A 28,000-nucleotide genomic window follows, 5' to 3' on the forward strand; every position below is an offset into this window, starting at 1 on the left:
AAAAATATATTTTGTCTTTAAATATAAAATATCTGCCTCTTTTGAATAGCTTGTTTACATGATTATTGTGTAATTGGCAGATTGTTTGTGCTAGATTGATAGTATTGGTTGTCAGTTAATAAACTATGTTTATAAATGGCAGTGGTACATGCATGTTTAAAATAAAAGCATGATCATATTCATCTATTATTTTAATAGCATATTATTGAATGCACAATATGTTTTATACACATGAAACACAATGGTATACATACAGTAAATATACAATATGTTAGCCCCACGGCCACGAGCTTGGGTATCCGCTATAGATGCGGTGGACGGGCTGGGTTTGGCCGTTTCGGCCGGGTTTTTTTGGGCTGCGAGGTGGTCCGCGGGGGTCCCCGAGCGTGGGGGACCCCTCGGGGACCCCCTGGGAGCCGGCCCCGTCCCTGCAGGTGGCTCTGGGGCCGAGCTGTGGCCTTATTTCCGCCGCCTGCAGTACCGCGGTGCGTCCGCCAGGCGGCGCTCCACCACGGCTGGCTCCGGGGCCCCGAGCCGGACGCGTGGGTACCAGTCCCGCCTCGAACGGTCGCTCCTAGCCCGAGCTAGGTCCGTTCCAAGGAGCCCCTGGGCTGATCTCCCCTGTCCCTCCCTGCCTTTGAAAAACTCTCCCGCACAAAGTGGGAACACCCTCCGTCACGGAGGTATAGATGCCGCTGCTGGGTGGCGCCCCCCTCAGGAGGGTGTCCCAAGTCGGGCTGAGGGTCCGGCACGTCGGCCCTGGTGCTCTGGGGGTCCGCGGACCCTCCGTCACGGAGGTATAGAGGCCGGCTCTGGGCGGAAAGTGGCCGAGGAGGGTGTCCCAGGTCGGGCTAGAGGGTGTGGAGAGTCGGCCATGGAGTAGTCTCGCGTGGCCAGACTGTTGCCTCCGCGATTTGGTCAAATGCTTGTCTGGCTACGCGAGACTAGCCATGGAGCCTTGTGGAGGTGACGTCACATCCTGCCAAGCGTTGAGGTGCGTCACATCCTGCCTGTTGTCGAGGTGAGGTACGCCCATAGGTCTGCATCTAGGGGCTCCTCCTTTGTTGTGACTGACAGCAGCCAACTAACAGCTAATAGACATTTAAATCGTACGATTTAATGTGACTAATTCTACAATACATACTGTATCAAGCATCTAATGTCACCTTCCTACCTACATAATATTTTATACCGTTCAATGATTAATTAAAAATCTATAAATCATTCAGATCACTTTTGATTCAAACAGAATATTGTTATTTAATCTTTACTGATATTCACGTATTATAACAATATAAAAAAAACGATTTCTATATTCTTAAACAAATCGTATTTAAGTTGTTCTCTTATTCTGTTTAAGATAATTGAATAGCCTAGTATTCTCTCTTTAATATGTTCAATTAAATGGATCAAATGTGGACAATGTTGAATGGAAACTTACTGAACATGGCAAATATGTGTTTATGTCCAGCAAGTGCAAAGCCTTCAAATATAACAAGGCCACTTGCAGTGAGTGATTTAGCCTGCAGGTGGTGCCATCCAGTGTTAGAAACACTTAGTTACAACATTGTATTCAGGCTTCTGTGAACCATTATTTACATCTTACATTTTAATTTTTTTTTTCAATTGTTTGTAAAAACAAATATATATATAACAGCCCTACAAGCTGCACAAGGCATCACAAGTTGTGAGCCAAAGCATAGTGGTTAATGTGTACGTGGTTCATAATGAAATAATCAAAGCAAGTAGGCATGTATAGTCTTTATTCCAAATATATTTTCAAATATATATACTTTTGTGTCATCAGTGGCAAGTTGATATGTATCATTAATATGGAAAAGGCACATCATAAAGATATTTCTTTTTCAGAGATAGATCTGGCAGTGCAGATAATGTTTTGCCACTGGCTCAGGAATGGCAGTTACTTTTACAAAGCAGCAGTTCTCAAACCTTTTAATTTCTCTTGGTACCATGTGATTGTGACAGTGTACAAGTGGTACCAAATGGACCGATCCATTTGGTTCCAATTGTACACTGTCAGAGTTACAGACCCGTAAGGGTCCATTTGGAACCCCCCCAAGGAACCCTGAGGGTCACTGGACCCCACTCTGAGAACCACTGCTATAAAGTCATATTTAATATTAACATATACATTTGCCCAGAGTTGACCCAGTTGCCAATTTACAGAGAATATCAGATTCCCATGGTTTTCCATCACCGACACAAAGGGTTGTTCACAAAGGCACAAAGCATATTAATAAATATTTTGTACATATTGTGACGAGTAACAAAATAATACTTTCTTCTTATCTCTATCGTTTATACAGGGCAAATTTAAAATAAACAGGTAATATACACACAAACACACACATATAAACCTTCATACAGGATAGTGTGTACAGTAAAAAGCCACAAACGCAGGCTATATACATTCATTGTAAACAAAACAAAAATACAATCCTTCAATAATAATATTACTGACAGATAATATTGAAGGATTGAAGGATGAATGAATAATACATTATATTATTTACATGTGATTTACAGAGCGATAGACTATTTACATCCTTCAGTACGAAAAATTAATTTAACCTGCCGATAACTTCACAAATTACATTTGTGTACTTCACATATTATGTGAATCACATTCACCACACTGTGCATAGTAAAAATCCTTAGTGTTTCAGAAGGGATTGCAAATGGAACCAAATGGACTTGGTTCCATTTGTACAACCTTCTGAGTTAAATGAAGATCGAGAATTTACTGTATGTGAAAGACACGTATCATATTTGTGTAAAAAAAAAAAAGAAAAAGAAAAGTGTCTAAAATATGTAGGGTAATTCCACCAAAAAATATGAATAAACTAAGACTAAAGAGAGTCATCTCTCAGTGAATCATCGATGTTGATCTTCGCCGTTTCCTCCATTAGTCTCATGAACGGAGTATATATCTGCGACGGGCTCGATCTGTATCGAGGAGAAATAGACGGAGTATAGGACGGAGTAGAAGAGCCCTCTGGGTCTGTAGAAGCATCTGTGCTGCTGGACTCCGACTGCTGTGATATGGATGGGTTGGCCTGCAGGTAGCGGCTGTACTGGAGCGGGGTGTACCTCAGTAGACTGGACTCCAGTCTGCTAGGGGGCGGCGGCGGGGGACCCGACCTGAATGTCTTAGCTTGGGGCGGGGTGGACATGCTGTAGGCTGCTGGACTCCGTGGGGCCTGGTGGTGGTGCTGAGAGGGCGGCTCTGACTGGAAGGATGGTTCAGCATCATGCCTTGGTACTTCAGGTCTGAGGGATGGGGACGCACCATCAGGCAACACAATGATAAGAAAGGCCTGTTAGCCCATTTAGACCTGAGACCCATTCTACAAATGTCTTCTAAATACTACAGTTTTCTGAAAAAAGATCTATGTTGCTAGATCATGTCAAGGACCCCCAAATGTATATACATTTGAACGTCAAAATATAATGTTCCAGCTAGGGACCCCCAGAAGTAAAGATTTGAGTAAAAAATATAGATATTCAAAGATTTGCAAAAATGTTCACGATTTTGACACAGATGCTTTCCTGGAAAAACACTAGAGAGGTTCATGTGCTATAGTGCTAAATCAGTGGTTGTCAACTTTTTCTGCATCACTATCCAGTACCCACTTGAAAAAAAGTGTTCACAGCCTCTTAGTGTACTTTAAGTTCCTATTTATCAGTATCACAATGAAAATATATTTTTCAAGATTTGTTTTACCCTATTCATTTTATATATCTTTCAAGATTTGAGCTATACTATCATAAAAATCGTAGTGTTTGCCAATTATTTGGGGGGCGACTTGCAATACCCTCGCAGCCCACCAGTAGGCCCTGGATCACAGGTTGAAATGGGTGAAATCATTATCTCCCCCCTTTGCTTTGCCGGCCTGGCGGAGATAAAAGCGCACAAGGTGCGGCTTTGCAACGTCTCCTCACCTGGGTTGCAGATCACAGCCCACTCCGATCTCCCTGGTTTGCACATCCCGTGGCCTATTATTCTGGACAGACACAAAATACTTGAGCTTGTCTTCAAACTCATTATTCTGGGAAAAAGGAAGAAACAGGGAAGAACGTGCGTCAGCAGGTCACACACATGCAAGACGAGAGGCTGTGCATCGATTCAGCTGCTAGAGGAACTGGCAGGTGAAACAGTGGTGGACAGTAACTAAGTACATCTACTTACTTATAACTACTTTCTTTTTTCTTTTTCTTTTTTTTTGCAAGCTGATGACTTTCACTCAGCTATATTTGAAATACAAATACTGTAGCCCAGTGGTTCTCCTTCTTTTGAGTCAAGGACCCCCAAATTGATATATATTTGGCGGCAGATCCCCAGAAGATGTGTAATAGATATATGGATAAAGTGATTGTGATTCTGTATTAAAATTTTAGCTGGGGACCCCCTCAAGGACCGCTGGGGGTACTTAGAACCACTGCTGTAGCCTACGTTTGAGTCCACTACATTTATAGGAAGGGACTCTTGGCACCGAAACCTACAAAAGTATATTATAAACTTGAGCCTTTGAGCCCTATAAAAAATAACGCAATGTGTTGTGACCTTGTAGATCTACTATTTTCACCATTTTATCCAATTTTATTTCTGACAATTTCTGAAAATGTACTTCGTAATTTCCATGTATATCCTTGCATATATACTATGTCCACCACTGCAGGTGAAAAGAGACACTCAAAGCACCACCACAATAGAATAGTATCTTATCTATGAAGAATCACACACAGCACCATAAAACACCCTAACACCAGGATGATCACTCCATCATCTCACCTCACACTCCACTATAGCGATCCTGTCCAGCAGCTCAGAGATGAACATGTCCTTCTGTGCAACTTGACCTCGGAGAGACTGAACCTGTTTTATGAATTACAAACAACACAACGTTATTCATGTTGCAAATGGACACACATTCGTACACTTTTTCTTTCTTTCTTCTTTTTTTTTATTTTTTATCCCACGATTTTTCCGGGTGTCGCTCTCCATTCCGACATGTCGCCACTCAGAAATTGACTTCTTATTGTCGGAGTGGCGACACTTCCATAGGGGTTAAGTTTAGGGTTAGGGTTAGAGATAGGGTTAGTGTCGGAAAGGAGACATGTCGGAGTGGCGGGGTGTAACCGATTTTTCCCCCGGTGTCAATTATCTAGACTAATGTAATCCTGGGCGCTACACTCCCTCTGCCAACCTGGGGAGATAACAGCAACAATTAGACTGCTGCTGAAAAAGAGCTACGCCCGGTTCCACAGCACTGACTGAACTGAACTGTGTTTTAAAGGGACTCCCTTTTATATAATACGTACATTCATGACTCTTATGTATTATGCACTTTAGTCACATAGGAGTCATGCCATTCATTTATTATTATGCAGATTAGTCATATATTATGCACTTTATGCCTCCCCCTCTCCTCCTTATATTATGATTTGACTCTCTATCCATCTTTTAACTGCAACGATGAGCCTGCCCTGCACAATTAAGAACCTCACCCACCTTACTTGTAATGTAACATTAAAGATTCTGATTCTGGACCCTGTACCAAAATGCAACCAAATCCATTTGGTTGCATTTATACACACACCAAATGGATACAGGTTACTTTTGGTTGCATTTATACACTCTATGGAGTGAAATGACCACTCAGGATATTGACTGTGTCCTCAAAGACAGATGAATGTGTGATGCTGACCTCCTCTATCATGTCATGGACCTTCCTCTGCTGGGAGAACACCATGTCATTGAGGTGCTTTATTCTCTGACGCAGGTCTGACGCTTCCTCTTCCAGTTGTTTAGACCTGAAAAAAAGAACGAAAACTGAGTGATTAGTTCCAAACCTAGTATTTCTCAGTACTCTTCAATTACATACTGCATAAACCAGGGGTCTTCAAACATGTTCAGGCCAAGCTGAGAGGCAGTCAGGCAGATGATGCAGAGATCCCCCACGACGCATATTGTATACATTTGTGTTACAGTTTAAACTTGTTCATACATTTCATAGATAGCTTCAGACTTGTGTAGTGTTGTGTTGGATTTAATATTTGACAATTTGGCCAATTTGGTATTAAAAGGGTTTTAAAAGACATTCAATTCTAACTGAAATGAAATGTGCAGATACATACCCTGTATACACTTATACTGTATGTTGATTTGTTTACTGTGAGAAAACAACGTTGCACATTAAGCTAATCATCTAGGACCCCCAGTCTGAGAACCATTGTTCTACACTACAGTGTACACAGCATACCGCACAGTATTAAGTATACTAATGAACGTATACTAGTGTGTGTAGCACTGAAGTCGGTGTGCTGACCAAAACCTCGACAGGGCTGTTCACGGGGAATTCCCAGGGACCACCGACTCCTGGTGCTCCAGAATGGATGCAAAAGTGGGCGCACCCCTAGTGGAGGACCCCCGCCACTGCAGCGCACATAAAATGCCGTAACTCGGGCTAGGAGCGACCGGGAGAGCCGGGGCCGGTACCCACGCACGGCGCCAAGAGAGCCGTCAACATGAATCTGTCCCATATAGCGCCACCATCAGGCCCATTTTTTCAAACACATTTTTGGACACTGCTCCTACAGATTTTGCCCTAAAATCACGCAAATCGGTACACAGTATGTCTACACTCATGTCATCAACATGGATCTGTCCCATATAGCGCCACCATCAGGCCGACTTTTTCAAACACATTTTTGGACACTGCCCCTACAGATTTTGCCCTAAAATTACGCAAATCGGTACACAGTATGTCTACACTCATGTCATCAACATGGATCTGTCCCATATATTTTTTCAAACTAATTTTTTGGACACTGCTCCTACACATTTTGCCCTAAAATCACGCTGCGACCTGACGGTCGCTTATCTCCCGATTAGGAAGTCTTACTGGTATTGTGAACAGTTCAGTACCTACCTGGTGGCTGTAGTTGGATCCGTCCTATCAGTGAGCTCCATCAATCTCAAACGCTGCTCGCACTCCTGTAGTTTCTTTTGAAAGTGATTCTTTTCCTACCAAGAAAAGAATCATGCATGTCTTTTATACACACAACACAACAAGCACAACAATAGTACAGTATTAACCAGTTGCCATATATGGCGCCGCTCTGATTCGGGGCGGAAACGTTGCCCAAATTTGGAGTCATACATCATATTTGAAAGATGACTGACATTACAGACTGGCCACATAAAAACAGTCTGAAATAAAAACATACGTCACACGTAATATAAATCTGACTGACCCACATAATCAAAAGGATAACGCAGAAAAGCCTACAGCTTGTTTCCATTGTGGTCCACAGAATGAGGTGTGTATGATGTCATGTAGTGTTGTGCTGTTGATGTACTACATGTGTCCCTGAGCACAAATGAAGAAATCTCTGAGTGGATGCATGTGTGTTCCTGTATACATAGGATACATCAAATACTTATTTACAGTATATTACTTACAATATCAATACAAAAAGTCCTAAAGAAATCACACCTAATGTGAAGTGAGCGGTGCTATTTAGTTCATTTCATTAAGCATCCAGCGAAGCTTGGCCAATGTGACCCAGGGTGTACAACATGTAACCCAGGGCGTAGAACACCAGATGTTTCCATGAGCACCGCTCAAAAATAAATATATCTCCACTAAAACAACATCTCAGGAATCACAATGCATACTACCTACGTACTCCGTTCCTATTTAGAAAACTTCTAGTGCTTCTGAGCCAACTCTTTATGGAGGACTTAAAGGTGACATATGAGCCAATAGACCACCCTGGAGTCATCGTGGATCAGTTGCTTTATATGTCTTACCTGTGTCATACAGTCCAGAAGACGCTCCACCTCGTTGATCCGCTGGTCCCGCTCGGCGATCTTGGCCTCTGCTATCTTAATATTTCTCTCTGCTTCTTCCAGACGCCTGATGTACTCATCGATTTGAGCCTGGGTTGAAGGAAAACACATTTTGGGTTGAGATACAGTATGGGATTCGCTTCGATAGAAATTACATCCTGTGAGATTTTTGAGTCACAGCACCCCAGATGGCTTTCTGTCAATTACATCATTTTTGCACTAGAGGGAGATGATGTCATTCTTTTATCGGTTCATATTAATTAGTTATATCAGCGGTGCTCAAAGTGGACACTCTGGGTTCCTTGAGGGAGTTCCAAAATGGACCCATACAGGTCAGTAACACTGAGAGCATACAAATGGAACCATATGGAGTCCTTCAAATTAAAACCTTTGTTAAAGTTCTCATTCTACTGCTCTGCTACCTAAATGTGGAATGCCCTGTAACACTGGTTTCTTTCAAAATTGGCCTAAAAACATCTATCAAGAGACCAAACGGGGAGGCTAATGTAAATTTACCATCTTTTTTGTACACAGTGTTTGTATTTGTTGATGACAATTTTATTATTGTGTACATTTATTATGCTTTGTTGATGAATTGAAAATATAGGACCACAATTTTAGGGGCGGCATAGCTGAATGGTTAGGGAGCCCGCCTGGGGAACCAGAGCCCCTGATTGTCCCAGGTTTAATCCCAGGCCAGGGTAGCAATGTCAATGTGTGTCCCTGAGCAAGACTCTTAACCCCTAATTGCTCACGCGCTCCGTGTGGGCGGCAAATCAGCTGGGTTGGGCTGAAAATACTGCATTTCCCTCGCGGGAGGAAATAGGTATCAATTACATCCGACCGTATGGGCAGAGATCCAGCGCATTGTAAGAAGATAAGATTTATACAAAGACGTATAGATAGCAGATCATCCAGACCTGTAGGTGTTCAATCTCTGCTCGGTGTTTCTTCTGTTCCTCCAACAGCTTCTCTTCGTGCTGTCTCTGGAGCTTCATGGTCACTTCCTGAACCACCTGACCTCTGGCCTCCTGTGAGCAGTCCACCTGGACCACACACACACACACACACACACACACACAGCACACAGCACAACACTCAGTTACACTGAATTATATGACATGGTAGGAAAAGATACCGTCTCTGTCGGGTGGAAACCTTATACCGGTAAGTCCATGACTGTTCTTTTCAGGATTCAAATTCTAAAATGTCAAGAGTAGCAGATCTACAAGCTCAAAACGAACTTGCAGATGTACAGTAGTAGCTTCCAGATGTAGTATGATCAAGTAGGGCGTTAATTTACGAAAAAGAAAACGCAAAAAGTTGATGGAAGATGTAATGTATGGGTATTAATGTATTATTATTGTCACGGAGACAACCTTGTATCTCCTTATTTCATTAGTGTGGTTGCCCTGCAATATAGTACTTGTCCGACTTGATTCCATCTTTCCGGATAAACTTTATTTTGCCGCGTTACTCCTCCCACAGTTTTGTTTGCTTGGGCCATTAAAATTAACCAGCTTCATCGGGACACGCAGGGGTGCATTTTGCTAAGAGATACGTTATTTATTCGTTTTAATTTTCTCCTTTGACTTTAATTAAAAAGTTAACTTTTCCCAAATATGGAGATGACTGACATCATAGATGTCTGACATCATAGACCACATGAGACTGACACAGTATGTCCATATATGGGCATTCCAAGATATGGGCTTAATATTGATGACATCAGGGATCTCCATATATGGGCATAAAAAGGAAAAGGACTGACAGAGATCTCCATATATGGCCATTAATTTATTAGTGAATTAATTTTCCCCATTTTGACTTGAATGGGGAAAATTAAAATTGTAAGACGGAATTCATTTGCAAGTGTGACTCACGTCACGGCAACCACACTTATGTTTCTAGTTTTTTTTAAAGATTGTCTTTCTCCCATAAATGAATACCCTATATTATATTTAATTGTATGACGGTGTCACATAAAAACAGTGAACATAACGATCACAAGCTACAACGTTTCAACCCAACGATATGGAATAATGCATAATGTAATAGTATACAATATGTAATAGTATATACTATAGTTACAGTCTGTGTTTGTATGAATGAATTAATCCCCTAGAGTAGACACCATATCTACTGTGTGGTATACAGTATCTATTTCCATGCTATGCGTGTAACAGATATCGAATCTATCAGATTAGTTATGTACTGTAATTGCTACTATTTTAGTCCTAGGTTATTTCTGAACATTTAGCACTTTCTCTGTTGATTCTTGATCAATAAACACTTTTGTTGTGAAGAATATATATATAACTTAAGCATTTATTTCAGGTAGTTGTTATACTAGTAGTAAATTAAATTCACCACAGGCACCACATCGTTGCTGTCGGGCAGAAACCTCTTATATCCATATTTTAACTGTGTTTTTGCATAAATGAATGCCCTACTGTACTTGACCATAGTACAGTGTCACACAAAAGCATCAAAAGGTGCAGATGTACAAGCTCGAAACGTAGCGTGAAGCGATACATTTTGAGCTTGTGCATCTGCTACTTTCACTAGACTGAGGTTTCCACCTGACAGAGACGATTATAATAAACTCCCTGTCGCACTTAGAACAACAGACTCACTCTCTAGCTTCCGCCGTGGCCTGAAGACACACCTCTTCAGACTCCACATAAGCCCATAACACTCACCGTAGCACTCACCTCCCCCAACGACCATAGATGAAAGCTAAATAGCTTTTTTAGTTCATATGAAGCTTTTTTACTGATTAGGTGCTTATTTTTCTCTTCTATGCATTTACCTTTGTATTAATGTTGATGTATTGATTATGCTTATTATGCTTATCCTTGCTTATTGTATTGATGTATTACCTTGCTTCGCTCTGGATTAAGAGACCCTAACCCTCACTCATAGTGAGAAGCTGGTCAGGTTAGCGATAAGAGAAATGGGTGGCTTCCCAGTGCCACCACCACGGAGGTTGTGGGATCTAATAAACCATGGTGCACCTGGCTTTGTCGAGTGTTCACTGGCAGGTTAGTCAGTAAGTAGGATACAACAGCAGTGACAACACAGAAATGTGTGCGGGGAGGAATTCATTGGCATTAAAAGGGAAAAAAGCTTAAAAAAAGAGAGAGAAAAGAAATAGGATCTATCAGAACTGTGTGGAATAAGAATCAGTGTGCAATGGATCCGTGTTTATTATAAAAAATAGAAAAATATGCACATCTCTTAAATAAGGTGCTAGGTGGAAAATAGCTTTGATCAAACTGACAGTTTGACCAGATGAAGAGCTAGTGCTCGAAACGTTGTCAATAAAATTCACTCATTTGGAGCAGAGTGTGCGGGTTTCTTTTCAATCCGTGTTTATTATACAAATACACTGTGCTCATAAATTCTTTATCGAATGAATCGCAGCTTGGCCCTGTGTCGTAAATGAATGCCATACCTCATCGTTCATGAGTGCTGCACAGAAGTAGCCAAAACCGATTTTCGATTTTCACATAATAATGTTTGCACTACTTTTCTCTCTTTTTTCTCATCTTTTTCTTTTGTTCTTTTGTTTTTATGGGTGGTACTGTAGGTAGCTAGACGGGCTGATCAATATGATATTGCTGGTACAGTAAATCTACCAGTGTTCTATGTGATGCATATCTGCAGAATTGTGGAATAAAAATGTAATAATAAAAAAGTATATAATAAAAAAGGAGCTGGTTTATTGGACATACAATGTTTCCACCCGACAGCAATGATTATGTGATGTGTTATGTGTGTTTTTGCTTGCAACTACCAACCTGTAGTTTCAGAGTTCGGTTCTCCTCCTGTGCGGCGGCCAGCTCTCTCTCCTTCTCCTTGAGCTTCTCCTCTGTCTTCTCACAGGTGCTGCGTAGCCTCTTCACCTCGTCCCTGGTGTCCACTCGAGTCTGACAATTCTCCAGGAGCGATTTCTGGCAAAGGAAACAGGTTTTTTTTTTTTTCTTTAATTCCTCAGACCCATGCAAAGTAACCAACACTGGCATGCATGCAGCTGCCGCAGCCCAGCCGTGATGCGAACGCCTCCCCTATAACCAGTTGTGAGAGGTTGATTTGTGTACCTGCAGGCCGAGGTTGGCAGATATGAGGGAGCTGTTCATCTGATCAAAGCTGTCCATGGCTGCTGTTCGAACCCTCACCTCCGACTCCAGAGTCCGCCGCTGTGAGTTGGCAGTCTATGCAGGAACACATGGGCACATGGTATTTATTCACAGCTCACCATTCATGATTCATTGCACTGGATGAAGCTCTGAGAAAACTGGAAGATTTGAGATTCAAGAACTGGATTTCCCCCCTTGTGGGAGCGATAAGGTCTATCTGTCTATTTATTCATCCATCCATCCATCCATCCATCCATCCATCCATCCATCCATCCATCTATTTACTGTTACATCTTATATTTTCACTGTCGGGCAGAAACCTCTCATCTCCGTATTTAAACTTTTTGTGGGTTTTCTTTCATAAATCATCATCCTACTTGATCAAACAGGGTCACTTGAATTTGAATCTAGAAAAGTAACAGTTTTGGACATGAGGTTTCCACCCGACAGAGACAATATGCTGTACACAATTATTATGTTTTTGGTTCCTCAACATTGTGGCAGCAAAAGCAGCAAGAAATTATTCAGGATAATAGAGGAAAAATAAGGATAATATAGAAAAATAGCTATGTGTATCAACATTAGTCATAACTACAGTAACTTGGCGCTTGAATGGGTAACCGGTAATGTCGCCGGAATGAAGATCGCCGGGAAACGGGGGGTGCGTTCGGAAATGTGCACCGGGTGTGTGCTCAGTTTAGTGAGTGCAGTGGGCGGTGACGTTGTAGAGTGCACTCAGTGTGGCTTATTTCCGAACGACCAGTTAAGGTGCAGCGGTGCGCTTTTTCAGTCTGAACTCTGAAGGTAAACTTTCTGAAAAGCAGCAGTTGCTAACGTAATGTTGCTATTGAAAGGTAATTGAATTCATAACATTGGCCTTCCTGCTGTTAGTTTACACGTTGATGTGTGTAACAATAAACCCCAAAAGGACCTATCAAGCCGCATGGTGCATTTTGCCCTTAATTTCCTCCATTGTTCACAGCTGAGAAGCGCTCGAGACACCACCATGAAAACCAAACAATCATAACACCGCACTGACGTACCACACCTCCAAACCCCATCTTCTGAGTAGGGTCGTTCAGTGCGTGCACTCAGCACACCCGGTGCACAGCGCACTGCATTTCCGAACGCACCCGGTATTTCCAGGCGACCTTCATTCCAGCAACTCTACTGGTATTCCTTGAATGTGCTAATACTTCTTAACACTATCCATATCGTCTCTGTCGGGACTCGGGTGTAAACCACATTATGTGCAAAATTGTTACTTTTCAACATTCAAATTCTAAAATAGCAAAAGTAGCAGATCTACAAGCTCCAAACGCAAATTGCAGATCTGCTACTTTTGTGTGACGCTGTGTAGTATGATCAAGTAGGGTGTTAATTTACGGGAAAAGATATGGAGATAAGAGGTTTCTGTCCAACAGCAACAATAAGTATCGATTTACACCACATGCACAGGTGTGTGTGTGTGTGTGTGTGTGTGTGTGTGTGTGTGTGTGTGTGTGTGTGTGTGTGTGTGTGTGTGTGTGTGTGTGTGTGTGTGTGTGTGGACAGGGAATTACTACTTGGTGGGGCACTCATGTCCCCACAAAGATAGTACAATCGGAGGTGTGTGTGTGTGTGTGTGTACACACACGTGCGCGCGTTTGTGTTCTGGAAGGCCCAGTGCGTGTTGTTTTACCCTGATTTCTTGTGAGAGTTGCTGCATGGACTGCTGCATCCCTCCAAACTGTCCATACATTCTTTCTCTGACCTTCTCCAGGGAGTCTCTCACCTTTGCAACACAGAGAGATGATGCATGCATGCATTATGAACATTATCCATCAATACATCCACACAAATCCACACAGTACAAATCCTCAGTGTGTTTGTGGTTTGTAACTCTGAGAGTAGAACACATTTCCATTATATCTTCCATTATAACATTTCTCAGATTTACATTAAAAGTAAGCTGGTACTCCCCGTATAGCTTTATATTAAAGCTATACTATGTATTAAACTATTAAATCGCTAAAGTTTTAGAACACCCACTCTGTTAATTTCAGCCCCAAAAGCCATTTCTTTATATGTGTTCTACTGCGCCCGTGTGGCCGTGATGGGGGCTGTATTTCCCGGCAAAATTACGTCATCTGCATCATCCATATATACGTTGTATATACGTTGGCCAATCACAGCGTGGATCATACACTACCGGCCAATCACAGCGTGTCTTGCCGTCTCTTCAGGAAGTAGCTTCCGTCAGCAACAGTGTTTACGTTGGTGAAGGAATCTTGCCTGATACTCCCCCAATTATGGTCTAAAAATGACGGGAGACGGCTCTACGGATTCGTATCGGCGAGGCGGTCGCAGTGGTTTGCGGCCCCGTTCTGGTGGTCTGCGGTGACTCCGAGCGAAAAACGGCCGAAAAAACAATACCGCTACTGACCAGTAGTTGAGCAACTTACATAGTATAGCTTTAAGATTACTCAGATACAGAAAATACTCAGAAAAGAGAGCAATACAACACTTATTTGAACCAAAAGAATAGCACTTACAAGTTACACCCCCTTTAAACCCTCTCCGAGGCACACATCCAAATACATGAGTCTTGTTTTTTGGAGTTGAAGACACAAAGTAGAGCTGGCAGGTGTGCTGCTGCTGACCTGGAGGCCAGCCTGCTTGTTTTGTTTGTCTGCAGTCCTGTTAAACCGTGCTCTCGCCCTCGCGGCGTTAACTCCTGTCCTTCCCGTCGTCACGCTCCACCACTCACCTCCCTGATGTACCTCATCTCGTCATGCAGGTGATTGACCGACCACTCGCGTGCCATCACTTCCTGCTGCCTGTCGGAGCCCGTCCGCTGCACTACGCCGTACACCTTGGGCCCGTGGCGCTGCGGCGGCGAGCCCTCCGCCGGCTCCCCATTGGTTACGGCTCCTGGGTGCTGTTAGGGAGAAAGGATCACCGTGGGTCAGGTTTCTGTGTAGACACTAGACACACACTCTGCCTCGGGCTGCCTTCCGTTTGTGTGTGTGTGTGTGGTTGTGTGTTTGTGTAGAAGTGCATGCAGGTGTGAAGCATACAGTATATTATATGCGTGTGTGTGCGACTGTGCGTGTGCGTGTGTGTGTGTGTGAGCGAGTGCGTGTGCGAGTGCAGTTTTGTGCACGTTGTTTGTTGTATACTGTATGTGCTTTTGGTATATTCCCAGCAATGCTGCTGAGCACTTGAAACTCTGGGAGGTTGGTACCCAGCAACAAAAAAAAGTGCAGGGTGCAGTAAAGGGTGTCATGTTTCTGCAACCTTGTACAAGAGCTGCTGCTGCTTGCTGTCTTCTGCCCCCATTGTGCCTGCTGTCAACCACCCAGGGCCTCCACACACCACCAACCAGCACAGACACACAGAGGCAGCTCAAAGAATGTGTTATGATTAAACCAAATGGGCACATGTGACACTTATTACCTGGCATCCCTATTTTGGGCTTATCATTATTTGCTAAAGTAAAAAAAAAAAAAAGGATGACGAATAGCAAAAAAAATGTGATAACAATAAATTTACCCCCATTCGTTCCGGATGGGGACCCGTTTTGAAACGGGTCCCCATCCGGAATCAATGGGGGTAAATTTACTCGAATCAAATTTTCGTCTTAGGAAGGTGACAAAAACCAAAAAATATTATTGAACTCTACTCTCCATGGCATGAGTAATCAATAGAAAAAAAGTCATTTTGGGGGTGAACTACTCCTTTAAAGCCCTGTGTGACTTTTTAATAACTACTGTATAGCACAAAAAAAAGTAGTGGCTATATGAGGAAACAAAACGTCTGAGAAGAATTAGACAAAGCAACGAGAGAACAGAGAAGTGACCGCCTGGATCTGATCTGCCATGAGGATGGATGCCCACCATTGGTCATACCCTAACCCTATCACCATGAGATCACTAACCATCTCCACACATTCATTCATTCTACTATTATGCCATCAAAATGTGGAACGCCCTACAATCAGCCATCAAAAAGTGTGACTCCCTAACCTCCTTCAATATCACCATAAAAGAGCTGCCTGCAATTTGCAATTGGACCTAGATAAGTCTTCTAGGTACACACCCCAACCATTGTTTTTCTGTATATATGCTTTTATTTCTCCTAGTATTGATGATCTCTTGTATAGTATTGTATGTCTTTATATGTCTTGATGAATTGAATACACAAGACCATAATGGTATTATCCTTTTAGCATTATTGCATAACTGTACCTCTGTACTTTATGCAAACTGTTAATACATTATTCAATCAATCAATCAATCAATCAATCAATCAATCAATCAATCAATCAATCAAAAAAACAAATACTATAGTAAGCCTTTAGCAGTTAAACTCCTGCGTGTACAGAGTCGGGGAAGGATGCTATTTGTTGCTTGTAAAGGCAACTTTTTAATGATATGGGACATAATGTTCTTGTATTGTTTTATTGTATTGTGACTGATATGGATCTTCCTGGGTCTGAAATAAAGATTGAATTGAATTGAATGTGTTATATAGAGTTACACAAGTTACATCGTGGAGCTTTATGTGGTTACAGTAACAATATCTACATCCTTTAGTATCACCGAAAGAGGATGACTCACAGTGACAACGTATTGCGTGCCAGTTCAAAGAATGTGTCATACGATCAAACGAAGGGGCACATGTTATCGTGCAGTACTGTCGTTTAAAGTAACAATATCTATCTTCCACTATCACAAAAAGCGGATACTTAAGTCTCTGTAGCAGGAACAAACAATGGATTGGTTGTGGGGAGCTTACACATCCTCTCATCCGTCAACATTTTCAAACAACGAGAGAGAAAAAAAAAGAAACTTCCTGAGTCCTTTGTTACTGTTGAATCACAGGAGGGAACCTAGAGGCACAAGACCTTTCACAGAGCCAAGTACCTTTTTTTCTTATATTCGTAAGTATGAAATACATTAATAACTAGAGAGGTTTTGAGTGCTCATTGCTGCGAATACTGTAGCTCCACAATCATAACGTTAAGTCTTATGACACTATTTGGGCATGGTTTCAGCCCCGATCCGACCGCCATACACTTCTATTTATGCAGCTAAAGTTACATAAACAAAGAAATAAAATAAAATAATAATACTAGCGTGCATGAAAGAAAGTGGCGCCAGTGATCCAGTGATTTGCGAGATTAGCCCCAGACAGAAAATTGCGGTATGTCTGTGACAGCATGTACACATCACATGTATAGTATGTAGAACCAGTGTGAGCGTATATAACATCTTCAGAAGCATGTGAATGTGACACAGCTATCAGTCATGATGAGGATGTCTACCTGCTCAGGTGACTCGCTGCCAGCCGGCCGCTCTCTCTGGATCAGCCCATTTTTCTTCTTCCACGCCCCGTTGACAATCTTATCCTTCTCCTCCTGTACAGAAGAAGAGACAATATTATAGGCCTACTGAAGAATGTCTTTTGTGGATGTTGTTTTTGGTTTCAGTGCAGGCCTTTACAGAATTCAGGAGGAGGGCAATGAAAGGGCAGATTTTATAATACCCGCAATTCCTTTGTTCAAACATTCCACAGCATCCGAAGGTTATCATTAAAGTAGCTACTGTATCTATTTGCACTGACCTTGGTTTTTGTACTGTCCTTAATTATAACAGGCAAAATGTGCCTGTGTTTACTATGTCCTAAAGATATGCATGAGCTGATAATGGCATCAGTATTGCCTGTACATCATTATAATTATGCCTGCTTTGATCACCACGTAACAAAAACATTTATTTCTTTGTATTTCTCTTGCACCTAACCACTACTACAGTATGAGCAAGATGCTACACTTTTGTTTTACCACAAAACACTATTTTCAAATACCTGCATACTTTACAATACATCTGTTTATATTCTCCATATTTTAACTTTTTCTGTTTTTTTTTTTTTTTTTGTAAATGAATGCCCTATTTGATCATCAGAATCAATTTCCCCATGTACTTACAGTACATACATACAGAAAATGAATTGCTGTTTTCCCTCAGTCACTTGCAGTGCAACATAAAACATCAAGCCTATCTAAGAAACATAAAAAGACCAAACTAAAACACAGTATAAACAAATATTTTCAAAACCCCCAATTTGTATGACGTGCAATTAATCTAAAAATTACCAGTCAGCATCACATAAAAGCATCGAAATCAGCAGATCTACAAGCTCGAATCTGCTCATTTTGCTACTATTGAATTTGAATCCTGAAAAGAAATAGTTTTGGACATATGAGGTTTCCACCCGACAGAGACGATATAGTGCAAAATAAAGCGTAGCATAAGTTTATGCAGGGCATGGGAGTCAAGTTGCTGCTCAGCTGTAGTCAGATGTCAGTCAGCTCTGTTCTCATACCTCATTAACATATCTGCTGGTCATTATGTCACATGACTGCCATACTCCAATCAGAGCTCTCAATCAGTAGGGAAGGCTCCTTTAAATAGAGCTGGCTTTCTCTACCAATGCTTGGTTCCGGAGCTTCGGAATCATTTGCTGCTTGCTTCCTCCTCCACCCCAGCCTCCACCTTTGCATGATCAGTCTGGCTAAGCTCAAATACTTGTGATTGTCTGATTAAGTTACATGTCAATGTGGTTAAGCAAGTACTGTGATCTTGACTAAGTTCATGTCATGTTGTTAAGCTTATACTGTGATTTTGTCTAAGTTCATGTCAATGTTGTTAAGCTCAATACTGTGATTTGACTATGTTACATGTCATGGTTATTGCTATTTGCTATTCTATCCCTATGGGGGGGTATTGCTGCGTTCCCTGATTTTGCTTAGCATGCTCAGAAATGCCTGCACAAATTTCAGGGAGCATCTCCGATCGCGGAGCCCTTCAAACGCCAAGTTTAACTGTATTCCATTTATGCAATAAATGGTTAAATATCCTTGCCAATATCTTGCCGAGTCTATCTGTTCATTATGTTATTAATTGTTATATTCTTGACGTGAATGTTCCTGCCTAAACTACATTTATATGATATTTATAGGTCTCTGTGTCACTACATTTTTACCTTGTTTGTGACATTTACCGTAACTATACTACTTCCTTCAGGGAGCGTACGGAACGTATGACTGTTAATAGTGGCCAAACGACTTCACACTAAACACTGCACTTCCTCCTTGGGTCCTCAGCAATGCACCTGCCAAGTGTGAAGTCGATCAGATGAATGGAAATGCGTGTAGGTAACGACAGAAATGGGGATATTTACTTGCGACCCATAGTATTTGGTCCGCGACCCAAACATGGGTCCTGACTCCTGACCAACTGTTTGGGAAACAGTGATATAGACAGACAATATGCTGTGTACGTGAATGAATTGCTTTGCATTTTTCCCAAAATGCAAAACCAAAATATTTTGTTCAGAGATTTGGATTGGATATAATTGCAATGTCACACACACATACATGTAATATGGAACCATATGGTGTAAAATACAAATGGGAGAATACAGTTTACAAAGCTTTACCTAGTGAGTGCTACGTAAATAAAATCAAAAATAAAATCAAAATAACAATAGCATTTTTGTACTGTTTGCACATTGTAATATTAAGATAATACATTTGTATTAATAATTATTTATTACGTTTTATTATTAGTAGTATTATTAAATATTTTAACCAATTAAACCAAAGCGAATAAAGCCTTTTAAAAAGAGTCCATTCGTCCAATATGACAACCATACTGATACTGTCTGTGTACCCCAGCCAATACCTCTAGTCTAGAGAGCAGAGGGAGAGACACGTTCCCACACCCAGCACAGATAAGAGAGTAAAGGAAAATCTAAAACAATGACGCCAGTGTTGGTTCATGGACAGCACAGAACACACTGCTTCAACATTTCTACACCACATAATCTGCACAGAAGAGAACATAATATTATCGCGTTGTCGGGTGAAAACCTTGTATGTCCAAAACCGTTCGTTTTGCATTTTTCATTTTAAAAATGATTTAAACTAGTGAAAACAGCCGATCTACAAGCACACAACGCCTCGCACCGCGAGGCGTTGTGTGCTTGTAGATCTGCTGTTTTCACTATTTTTGTGCAACAGCCTTGTACGATGAAGCAGGGCTTTGCTTTGCGAAAGAACATACAAATTTGAAACTTGGAGATACGAGGTTTACACCCGACAACGACGATATGCTGTCGAGACAGCAGGCGCAGCTCGTCATCGTAGGCGGATATAAATTCCAACACATGGTGGCAAGGATGGCCATCACTATGCTTAACAACAGCTCTACAGGCCCAAAGCTTAATATAGCAATTTATATTCTGTGCACATAATTAGCAAGCCTCCTGTCCTTTTTGCATGTGCAATGTGAAACTAACATAATGTGGTGATGATAAGGGGTCATGTGGCTAACACATCTAGCAGCCCAAATCTTTGCACTTGAGTCCGATTTTTATGCTAAAATTCATTACCATGTTTCTTTTTTTCCGTCTTTTTTCTTTTTTTCTTTCCAGACTTGATTATAAAACAATCTGATCTAAATCAGATTTGTGATGCTACATACTGTAGCCTTAGTTGCACGCTGGTCGCTCGCTTAAAAATAGCAGAGCCTGTACAGTAGATCGTCTATTTTCGGTGCGAGACGTAACGGACAACTTTAAGTATAAATCAGCTGTAAAGGCCCAATGCTTATAGGGAGCTCAATGTGTTGGATGTACTACAGCTGAAAGGAAAGCTATGTGGTGATGATAACAGGGTTACGTGTACTCTACTGCACACTGTTTTTATCTGGTTGTGTAAGGACCTGGACCCTGCTCACAGAGGCCACACTGCCTGGTCCATGTTACATAAGCACACAGAATCAGATGAAAAGATGCAATCTATCAAAGTTATGTCAAATATTTAACCATCATTCCATTCAAGAGTCACCGTCTCGACTTAACGTGCACGTGGCATGGGCTTATTTGCTCTCCTCTCTCCACACACACACACACACACACACACACACACACACACACACACACACACACACACACACACACACACACACACACACACACACACACACACACACACACACACACAGAGAGAGAGAGAGACATAGTAGATTCTGTAGTAGATTCTCTCTTGCAGCCCATTTGACTGAACCCACAAAGACTTTGAAGAGACCCTCCTTTTGACTGGATGCATTGTGATGATGAAATTCAATGCTGCATTCAAGTAAACTACGCTCTGTGTGCCATAGTTTCATATGGCTCAGTGACGCTGGCGAAGCATTACGTTCATCCAGGCCATAGTAACTGATAGGATTGTCTCTCTCACATAGCGTCAGGTTACCAGACACGCCTTTTAATTTTAATTTTATGGTGGTTAGACACTTTGCCACAGTCGCCACTGAAACCCAATATCTGGAAAGGTATACAAGGATGTGGTAATTTCCTTCCTCTTTCATTAAGTATTTTGTTCTTCCTTTTCCTGTTGTCCCCCCTTGTTTAGTTTGTTTTTTGTTTCTGTCCAACCGAAACCGCCAACAAGGTCTGATTTGTGCATCGGCGAAAATTAACTACTGTTTTCAAAATGTTGGTCAAGACTTGACTGAGGCATTATGACACAACGACATTGTTGGCCTGGCCTGGAATCAAACCTGGAACAACCAGGGGCTCTGGTTCCCCAGGCGGGCTCCCTAACCATTCAGTTATAGCCACCTCAATCAACCTTTATTTATATTATATTTTTAAATGAATAAAATGTTTGTCCAATATGTATGATAGAGCAGTGGTTCCCAAATCTTTCAGGTTGAAACCTAAAAGAGGTTGGGGATGTTTGCCCGGGACCCAAACTAGTGGCGTGAAGCAACGCGTCGGCTATTTTCACTACTTCTTAATAATATTGTATTTATTTATGGAATTTCTTCGAATTTTTGTTTTCAAATGTATAGAATTGTATATAAAAATATATATATTTTGAAATATATATATATGTTTTAAATGCAGGAAAATCAAAATTTGTCTGTGACCCACAAACAGTGTGGTAGAGAGTATGTTACTACAATATACTGTATTGAACTTATACAATTAATCTGACCCGAATTTTGACCTGATGGTCAAGATTCAATTTATCCCCTGAGCAAGTAGGCCGGCTCTATTAGCTCAATGGTAAACATGGCAGCACTTGCAGTTGAAACCGGGTTAAAATCCAGGGTAGAAGAGGAAGGTTCCATAGTGCATCTGTAAGGAGTATGTATGCATTGTGATGTTGTTTCCTAAGCTATAATAGAGGTCAGGTGGCCCACAATGTGTGCTGCTCTTAACAACCCAACAGTATATACTTACAGTAGTTGACCCAGGGCTCTATACTAGGTCTGCGCCTTTTGTCTCTCAACACCAAATCTCTTCGATGAAAGTAGCCGATCTAGAAGCTCACATCTAGAAGCACACAATGCATCGCAACGTGACACGGTGTGAGCTTGTAGATTAGACTTGTGTGTGCACACTCTGCTCATCGTATTCTACACACAGACCCATGTTGGCTTTGGGTAAACATTGGTGTGTCAAAAACTGTGACAATTACCAGTTTTTCTGTCCACTGGCCCCAACTTTTCTGAGGTTACATTTACGAATACCTGGTGTCGACTGTTCCGCAGTCATCGGATTTGACCCGGGCGATCGACCGTGTTTTGCGGATGTATTCCACACATCGCTGTGTCAACGACAGCTACGGCGGCAATTGCTTAGTTGTTTAGATCCCATATTCTGAGAGGATGGCAAGCCCTCATTGGCTGGCCTTTTACCAAGGGCGGCCAATGAGGAGAAAAGTGTAAAAGTCGGTTATATTGGGGCACCCGCTGGCCTACCGGTCCAGGCGCATACCACTTAGGATCAGTGTAGCCTGACAGCGTGTCGCTGGTTCGAGTCCCGAGCCCGACTACCTTTGCTGCGTGTCACTCCCCATCTCTCTCCCCATTTCCTGTCAGTCTACTGTCCTATCGATAAAGGCATCAAAGCCCTAAAACATATTAAAAACAAACAAAAAAACTGGTGACAGCGAGTATTGGAAGATCATTTATCTCAAGTGGTATATACTGTATATGTTATGGTTGTCATAGCCATCTTTAATATTCTAAAAGCCTCTATCATTACATAGCAGTTTTCTTTTTCTTCATGACCCATCAGGATGCATATGAAGTTAATGAGCTGTAGCGATTAATGTTCTATAAAAAAGTGCCTTTGTTACTCCAGAATTCTTCTTCTTGTGAAGTGGTGTCGCTCTGTACGCTCTGTATGTAGATAGACAGTTTTCGACTGTGTCTGTGATACTGTTGTGTCTGTTTGTTTTATCTGTGTATTTAGAATCGGGAAAACATCTATATGAATCATGTGCCTGGCTGCTACCGACCTGAAAGGTGTTTATAAAAATAAATGGATCTCCAAATAGAAAGATATAAGAGCTCTGGACACGCCTGACTAATGTCAACCCATTTGTCTCAGTGACTAATGCGTTGAAGTCACCACACAGGGCTTAAGTGGTTTAACCCTTGATCTGACGGTCATGTTATCAACTCACAATAGTCATGGTCACACCCTCCCAAACGGAAGCATGTTCGGTTTGTTATTACAACATTCACCAGTGTGGAGCCAGTTCAACTGCATTGAAACTGCAATCTGGAGTCATTTTCTTTGAAATGGTTAAAACTTTATTTGGACAAATCGTGTCTGTCGGCCGTGTCGGGTGTAAACCACATATCAAAAACTGTTAGCTTGTAGATCTGCTACTTTTGATGCTTTTAGTTTTGTGTGACGCTGTAGTATGATCAAGTAGAGCGTTCATTTACGAAAAAGCATGAAAAGAATATGGAGATGGCAAAATATGACATCTGCAGTGGTTGGAGTAGTGAGACTACTCCCTACTCTTCCATTGAGATGTTTTGACACTGGTGTCGGGAATTGGTGATGTTCCAGCTGCACTGGTACACATTTTCTCCCGCGTGGGAGACCTGGGTTGGAAATCCAGGAAGGACATAAATCCTGCAGCTTTTACTTATTGAGGTGCAGTTAGCAATGAGGTGCAAACGGTACACACTCCAGGCCAAGGTACGTGTTACATACATCAACTCCTGACCTGGTCTGAGGAGGAGTGCAGGACATGTTACGTAACACTATAACATTACATGTTTCTGTTAAAAACCCCTGCACTCATTGGAGGAGTTAACCCGAAGACCAAGTATCTCTCATGCTCTAGTCTAGACTGTCAAACACTTACATCCCTTAAGGCCACGAATCCCCATATACAAACAAAGCCAGAAACTGAACCACCTACAGCAAACAACACATGTATACCCTGCAGCAGCGTACGTGTGTTCAAAATCATACATCACATGCTCAGCATGTGAAATAACAACCCGGGGTGATTTACCGTGCTGCATAATTGTTGACTTGAGAGAATACAGAGTACACATAACAAGCTATAAATTTGTAGAATTTTGACATTGTGTCAACTCAATAAGAAGAACATTGAAGCAAGCTAGCTATGTTTTGTCTTGGTGAATGAACAAAGGGCATCATATCCAGCAGCTCACTGGTACAATGATATTTCCACCAGCATGTGGAGGTGCAGTGGGACTGACTTGTGCCGAAGAAAATTAGTAACAGCTGAGTATGCATTATTACTGTATAACTGTGTGTGCCCACACCCTTCATTGTTGTGATTGCATAACTAGACGTACAGTAAAGTAGATAAGAAATGAAAACACAGCAGTGAATCTCAGTGACAGTGACAGTGAGTATATATTAGTTCAGTCTGCAATGATGTTTAATGTGGTATTATTGGTTATATAAAGCGTATTGTACACAGTAATCTTCACTTGTAACTCTGAGAGTGTACCTATGTTAAGAATGAACACTTGCAAGAGTTAAATTAAGACGGCGTACCATATCACACTGCACACTTGACAGTAATGGTGTTAAACAGCACTATAAGTTGTTCTTTGGCTCGTAATCATCAGGAAACCTCTTTTGGTGCTACAGAGCACCTACAGTATCTTAAAAGAGCTATATAGCATCTTTGTCAAATGGTGCTAAATATAGGACCTAGAGAGGGGTCTACTCTAAACTAAGCGTAGAGAACCTCTCAAGAACCATATAGTGGTTGAACAGGTTCTTTGTAAGGCAGCGGTGCGATACTCGTAGCACTTTTTCTCATAGTGGGGTCCACGGACCCCCAGAGGTCCTTGAGGGGATTCCAGGGGTCCCCAGCTAAATGATTAATAGTTGAGTGAGTCATGTTTTTGACTATAATAACTCTTGAAGTCTTGAAGCGCGTTAATAGAGCTCGGTATCTAGAGGTGGCTGCCTAGTATTTCCAAAGGCTGGAATAATTATTCAAAGCAGCGGCTCTCAAAGTGGGGTGTGCGTGTTGGGAGAGTGTACCAATGGAACCAAATGGACCCTTACAGGTCTCTTACTCTGAGAGCGTACAAATGGAGCCAAATGGACCCTTACAGGTCTGTTACTCTGAGAGTGTACAAATGGAACAAGAGGTACGTATGCACACTTTCAGGGGCCTTTTCCACCAGCGAAGAACCGGTTTGGGTTCTTTCTACCGCCTATGGGATGACAACATTCTTGGAACCTTGGTTCGTTCTTGTGAACCCGCCGCGAACCAACTTTTACGGTTCGGAACCAACCGGTTCTTTGCCGGTGAAAAAGGCCCCTCCGAGTTATGGGGGGATGTGGCCTTATCCCAGGGCCTAATGCATACCAAACTGGGGGTCCTCCTTGAATTTGAAAAGATTGAGAACCACTGCTACAGTATATAGAACCTAAACCACCCCAAAAGAACCGGCGAAGAAGAACCACCAATTGTGTGTGTGTGTGTGTGTGTGTGTGTGTGTGTGTGTGTGTGTGTGTGTGTGTGTGTGTCTGTGTGCACCTGCCACATATTAGTGAGGGTGATTTAAGGTGTGCCACTATAAACATCAGAGGAGACACACAGCTTGAAACGGTTTGCAGCGTGCAGACTCCATGCACAGGATGCTCTGCTGATACCAATCCTACGGTAGAATGTCCAGAAGGAAGGCTTTGAAACGTACCGTGTCTGTTGATCTGGCATTCTTTGGTTCCTTTGTTCCATTCTGGACTCCAGGGTGTAGGGTGAGTCTGAGACGTCTGATTCTCCTCTGAGGATAAACAATACAAAAACACAAAAAAAAAATACTTTTGATTTATTTCTCCCCCAAAACAATGTTTCATCACAGCAGATTGTGTTGTATATCGTTGCTGTTGGGCAGAAAGATCTTCTATTCTAACTTTTTGTGGTAAATGAACCCCCTACTTGATCATACTACGGCGTCACACAAAAGCATCACGTAGAAGTAGAAAAAAGTCTAAATGCGGTGCAAAATGACACACTTTGAGCTTATAGATCTGTTACTGTTAAAAAAAGAAATAAAAAAAAAGATTTGAAACCTGAAAAGTATCAAACTTGGACTTTATGAGGTTTCCACCCGACAGTGACGATAAACTTTTGATAAAGAATCAGAGAGATTTAGAACATTTGCCCACAAGATAGGGATGCCTGTGTTAGTAAGGTTAAGTCCTGGAAAATGTCACATAGCCTGAAAATACAAATATAAACACTAGGCAACATTACGGGACCTCAACCACAAAAAAAGGTCTATGCAAATAGTATGATGTCACTGATGCATTTATGATGCATCAGTGACATAGTACTGGTGCAATAGTACTAGAACGTTAGTTTCCACCTGATGATTGATTGAATACTTTCTTAGTCAGAAATGTAAACAGCACATGGTACAGTAAGACATTAAAGCTGAAAGGACATCACAAAAAAAGTCCTGGGGACGTAATTGTTTCCATTGTGGTCCTATACTCATTTCATAAGCATAGCATACATAATTAACACAATAATAAATGTCATCATCAACAAATACAAACACTATTATGTAAAAAGAAATGGGAAAATTACTTTTTTCTCTTAAAAAAAAAAAAAAACAACCCAATATTTGATATTGAGTAGTAGACGTACAGTACCTTACATCTCTTAATGTGATATTATGGTTGTCAATAAATAATAGAATGGATCCAACAACACTGAGTTGATCACTCTTTAATGTGGGCTAAGCTGCTATAATGTCAGTAATAGGCTAAGAGAAGAGCTGTTCCTGATAGTTTGGTAGTGAGTAAGGCCTGTTTTGTCAGAGAGAGAGAGCGAGAGAGAGAAAGAGCTGATCAAATAACCATGAAAGCCCTGCCTCTTGAACTTGGCTCTCATTACAGGCTCCTTGCAAGTGAATGCATCTCATAATGTACACGTATGAGTGTATCTCACAGCCCATAATGTACACGTATGAGTATGTATGTGAGACAAGGCTTTGAATCTCCACTTTTGGATCTCACAGCAAAACATGCAACTCAGCCAGATTAGGTGGAATGATAATGCTTTGTTTTGACATGAAACTGCGCTGGGGAAAGCATGCCTTTTTGCACAATAGAAAGCACACAAGGGCACACGTATAGTGTTGAAAGTAAGATAAAACCAGAGGAAAAGGTCATCATAGATCATTCAAGCAAACATGCAGACAGAGAATGATTGCTGAAAGAGCATAACTTATGACGTGTAAACAACAAGTGAAGTGGAGTGTGGGTGGAGAAATAAGGAGAGGCTTGTGTGTGTGTGTCTGCGCGCGTGTGCGTCCGTGTGCGCATGTGTGTGCGTGCATGCGCGCGTGTGTGTGTGTGTGTGTGTGTGTGTGTGTGTGTGTGTGTGTGTGTGTGTGTGTGTGTGTGTGTGAGTGTGCATGTGTGCATAATACTGTGTATAAGTGCATGTGTTCCTACTTGGTCTCATGTACTGTACTCTCTCTCTCTCCTTACCTCGCTGTCTGGACTGTCTTCAGTAGTGGTGGTGCTGACCAGTCCTGGTGATCCGTAGCGACGCATGTCTCCCCTTCTGTCCACTCCTCTGTTCCTCTGCTCTCTCTCTCTCTCTCTCCCTCTC

The 28,000-nt window shown here is 41.8% G+C and overlaps 1 protein-coding gene across 2 annotated transcripts; it reads right to left on the bottom strand.

Annotated features, from left to right (window-relative positions):
• Positions 1-1,754: 1,754 nt before the first annotated feature.
• On the bottom strand, positions 1,755-28,000 carry myzap (myocardial zonula adherens protein). Of its 2 annotated transcripts, none has more exons than XM_080729769.1 (14): positions 27,877-28,000; positions 26,073-26,159; positions 17,327-17,419; positions 14,768-14,938; positions 13,700-13,792; positions 11,980-12,093; positions 11,680-11,832; positions 8,797-8,922; positions 7,838-7,966; positions 6,954-7,048; positions 5,730-5,835; positions 4,814-4,897; positions 3,964-4,025; positions 1,755-3,291 (listed from the first exon to the last, which is right to left on the bottom strand). In XM_080729769.1, exons 1-14 carry the CDS (start codon positions 27,940-27,942, stop codon positions 2,871-2,873), a joined length of 1,800 nt encoding a protein of 599 aa, XP_080585895.1. In that variant the 5' UTR covers positions 27,943-28,000; the 3' UTR covers positions 1,755-2,870. The 2 variants fall into 2 exon arrangements, with proteins under 2 accessions (XP_080585895.1, XP_080585894.1); XM_080729768.1 differs by having other exon boundaries at positions 3,964-4,070.

This window comes from Nannobrachium achirus (assembly GCF_963921795.1).
Source record: "Nannobrachium achirus genome assembly, chromosome: 7".
NCBI classification, from domain to species: Eukaryota; Metazoa; Chordata; class Actinopteri; order Myctophiformes; family Myctophidae; genus Nannobrachium; species Nannobrachium achirus.

Bases quoted from the DNA above. Each gene is read 5' to 3' on its own strand.
- myzap (XM_080729768.1), bottom strand. From the start codon at position 27,942: ATGCGTCGCTACGGATCACCAGGACTGGTCAGCACCACCACTACTGAA. The intron at 17,420-26,072 runs GTACGTTTCAAA...TCTTCTGTACAG, and splicing joins ATGCCAGATCAACAGACACG to GAGGAGAAGGATAAGATTGT. The intron at 4,898-5,729 runs GTCAGCATCACA...TTCATAAAACAG, and splicing joins TCCATGACATGATAGAGGAG to GTTCAGTCTCTCCGAGGTCA.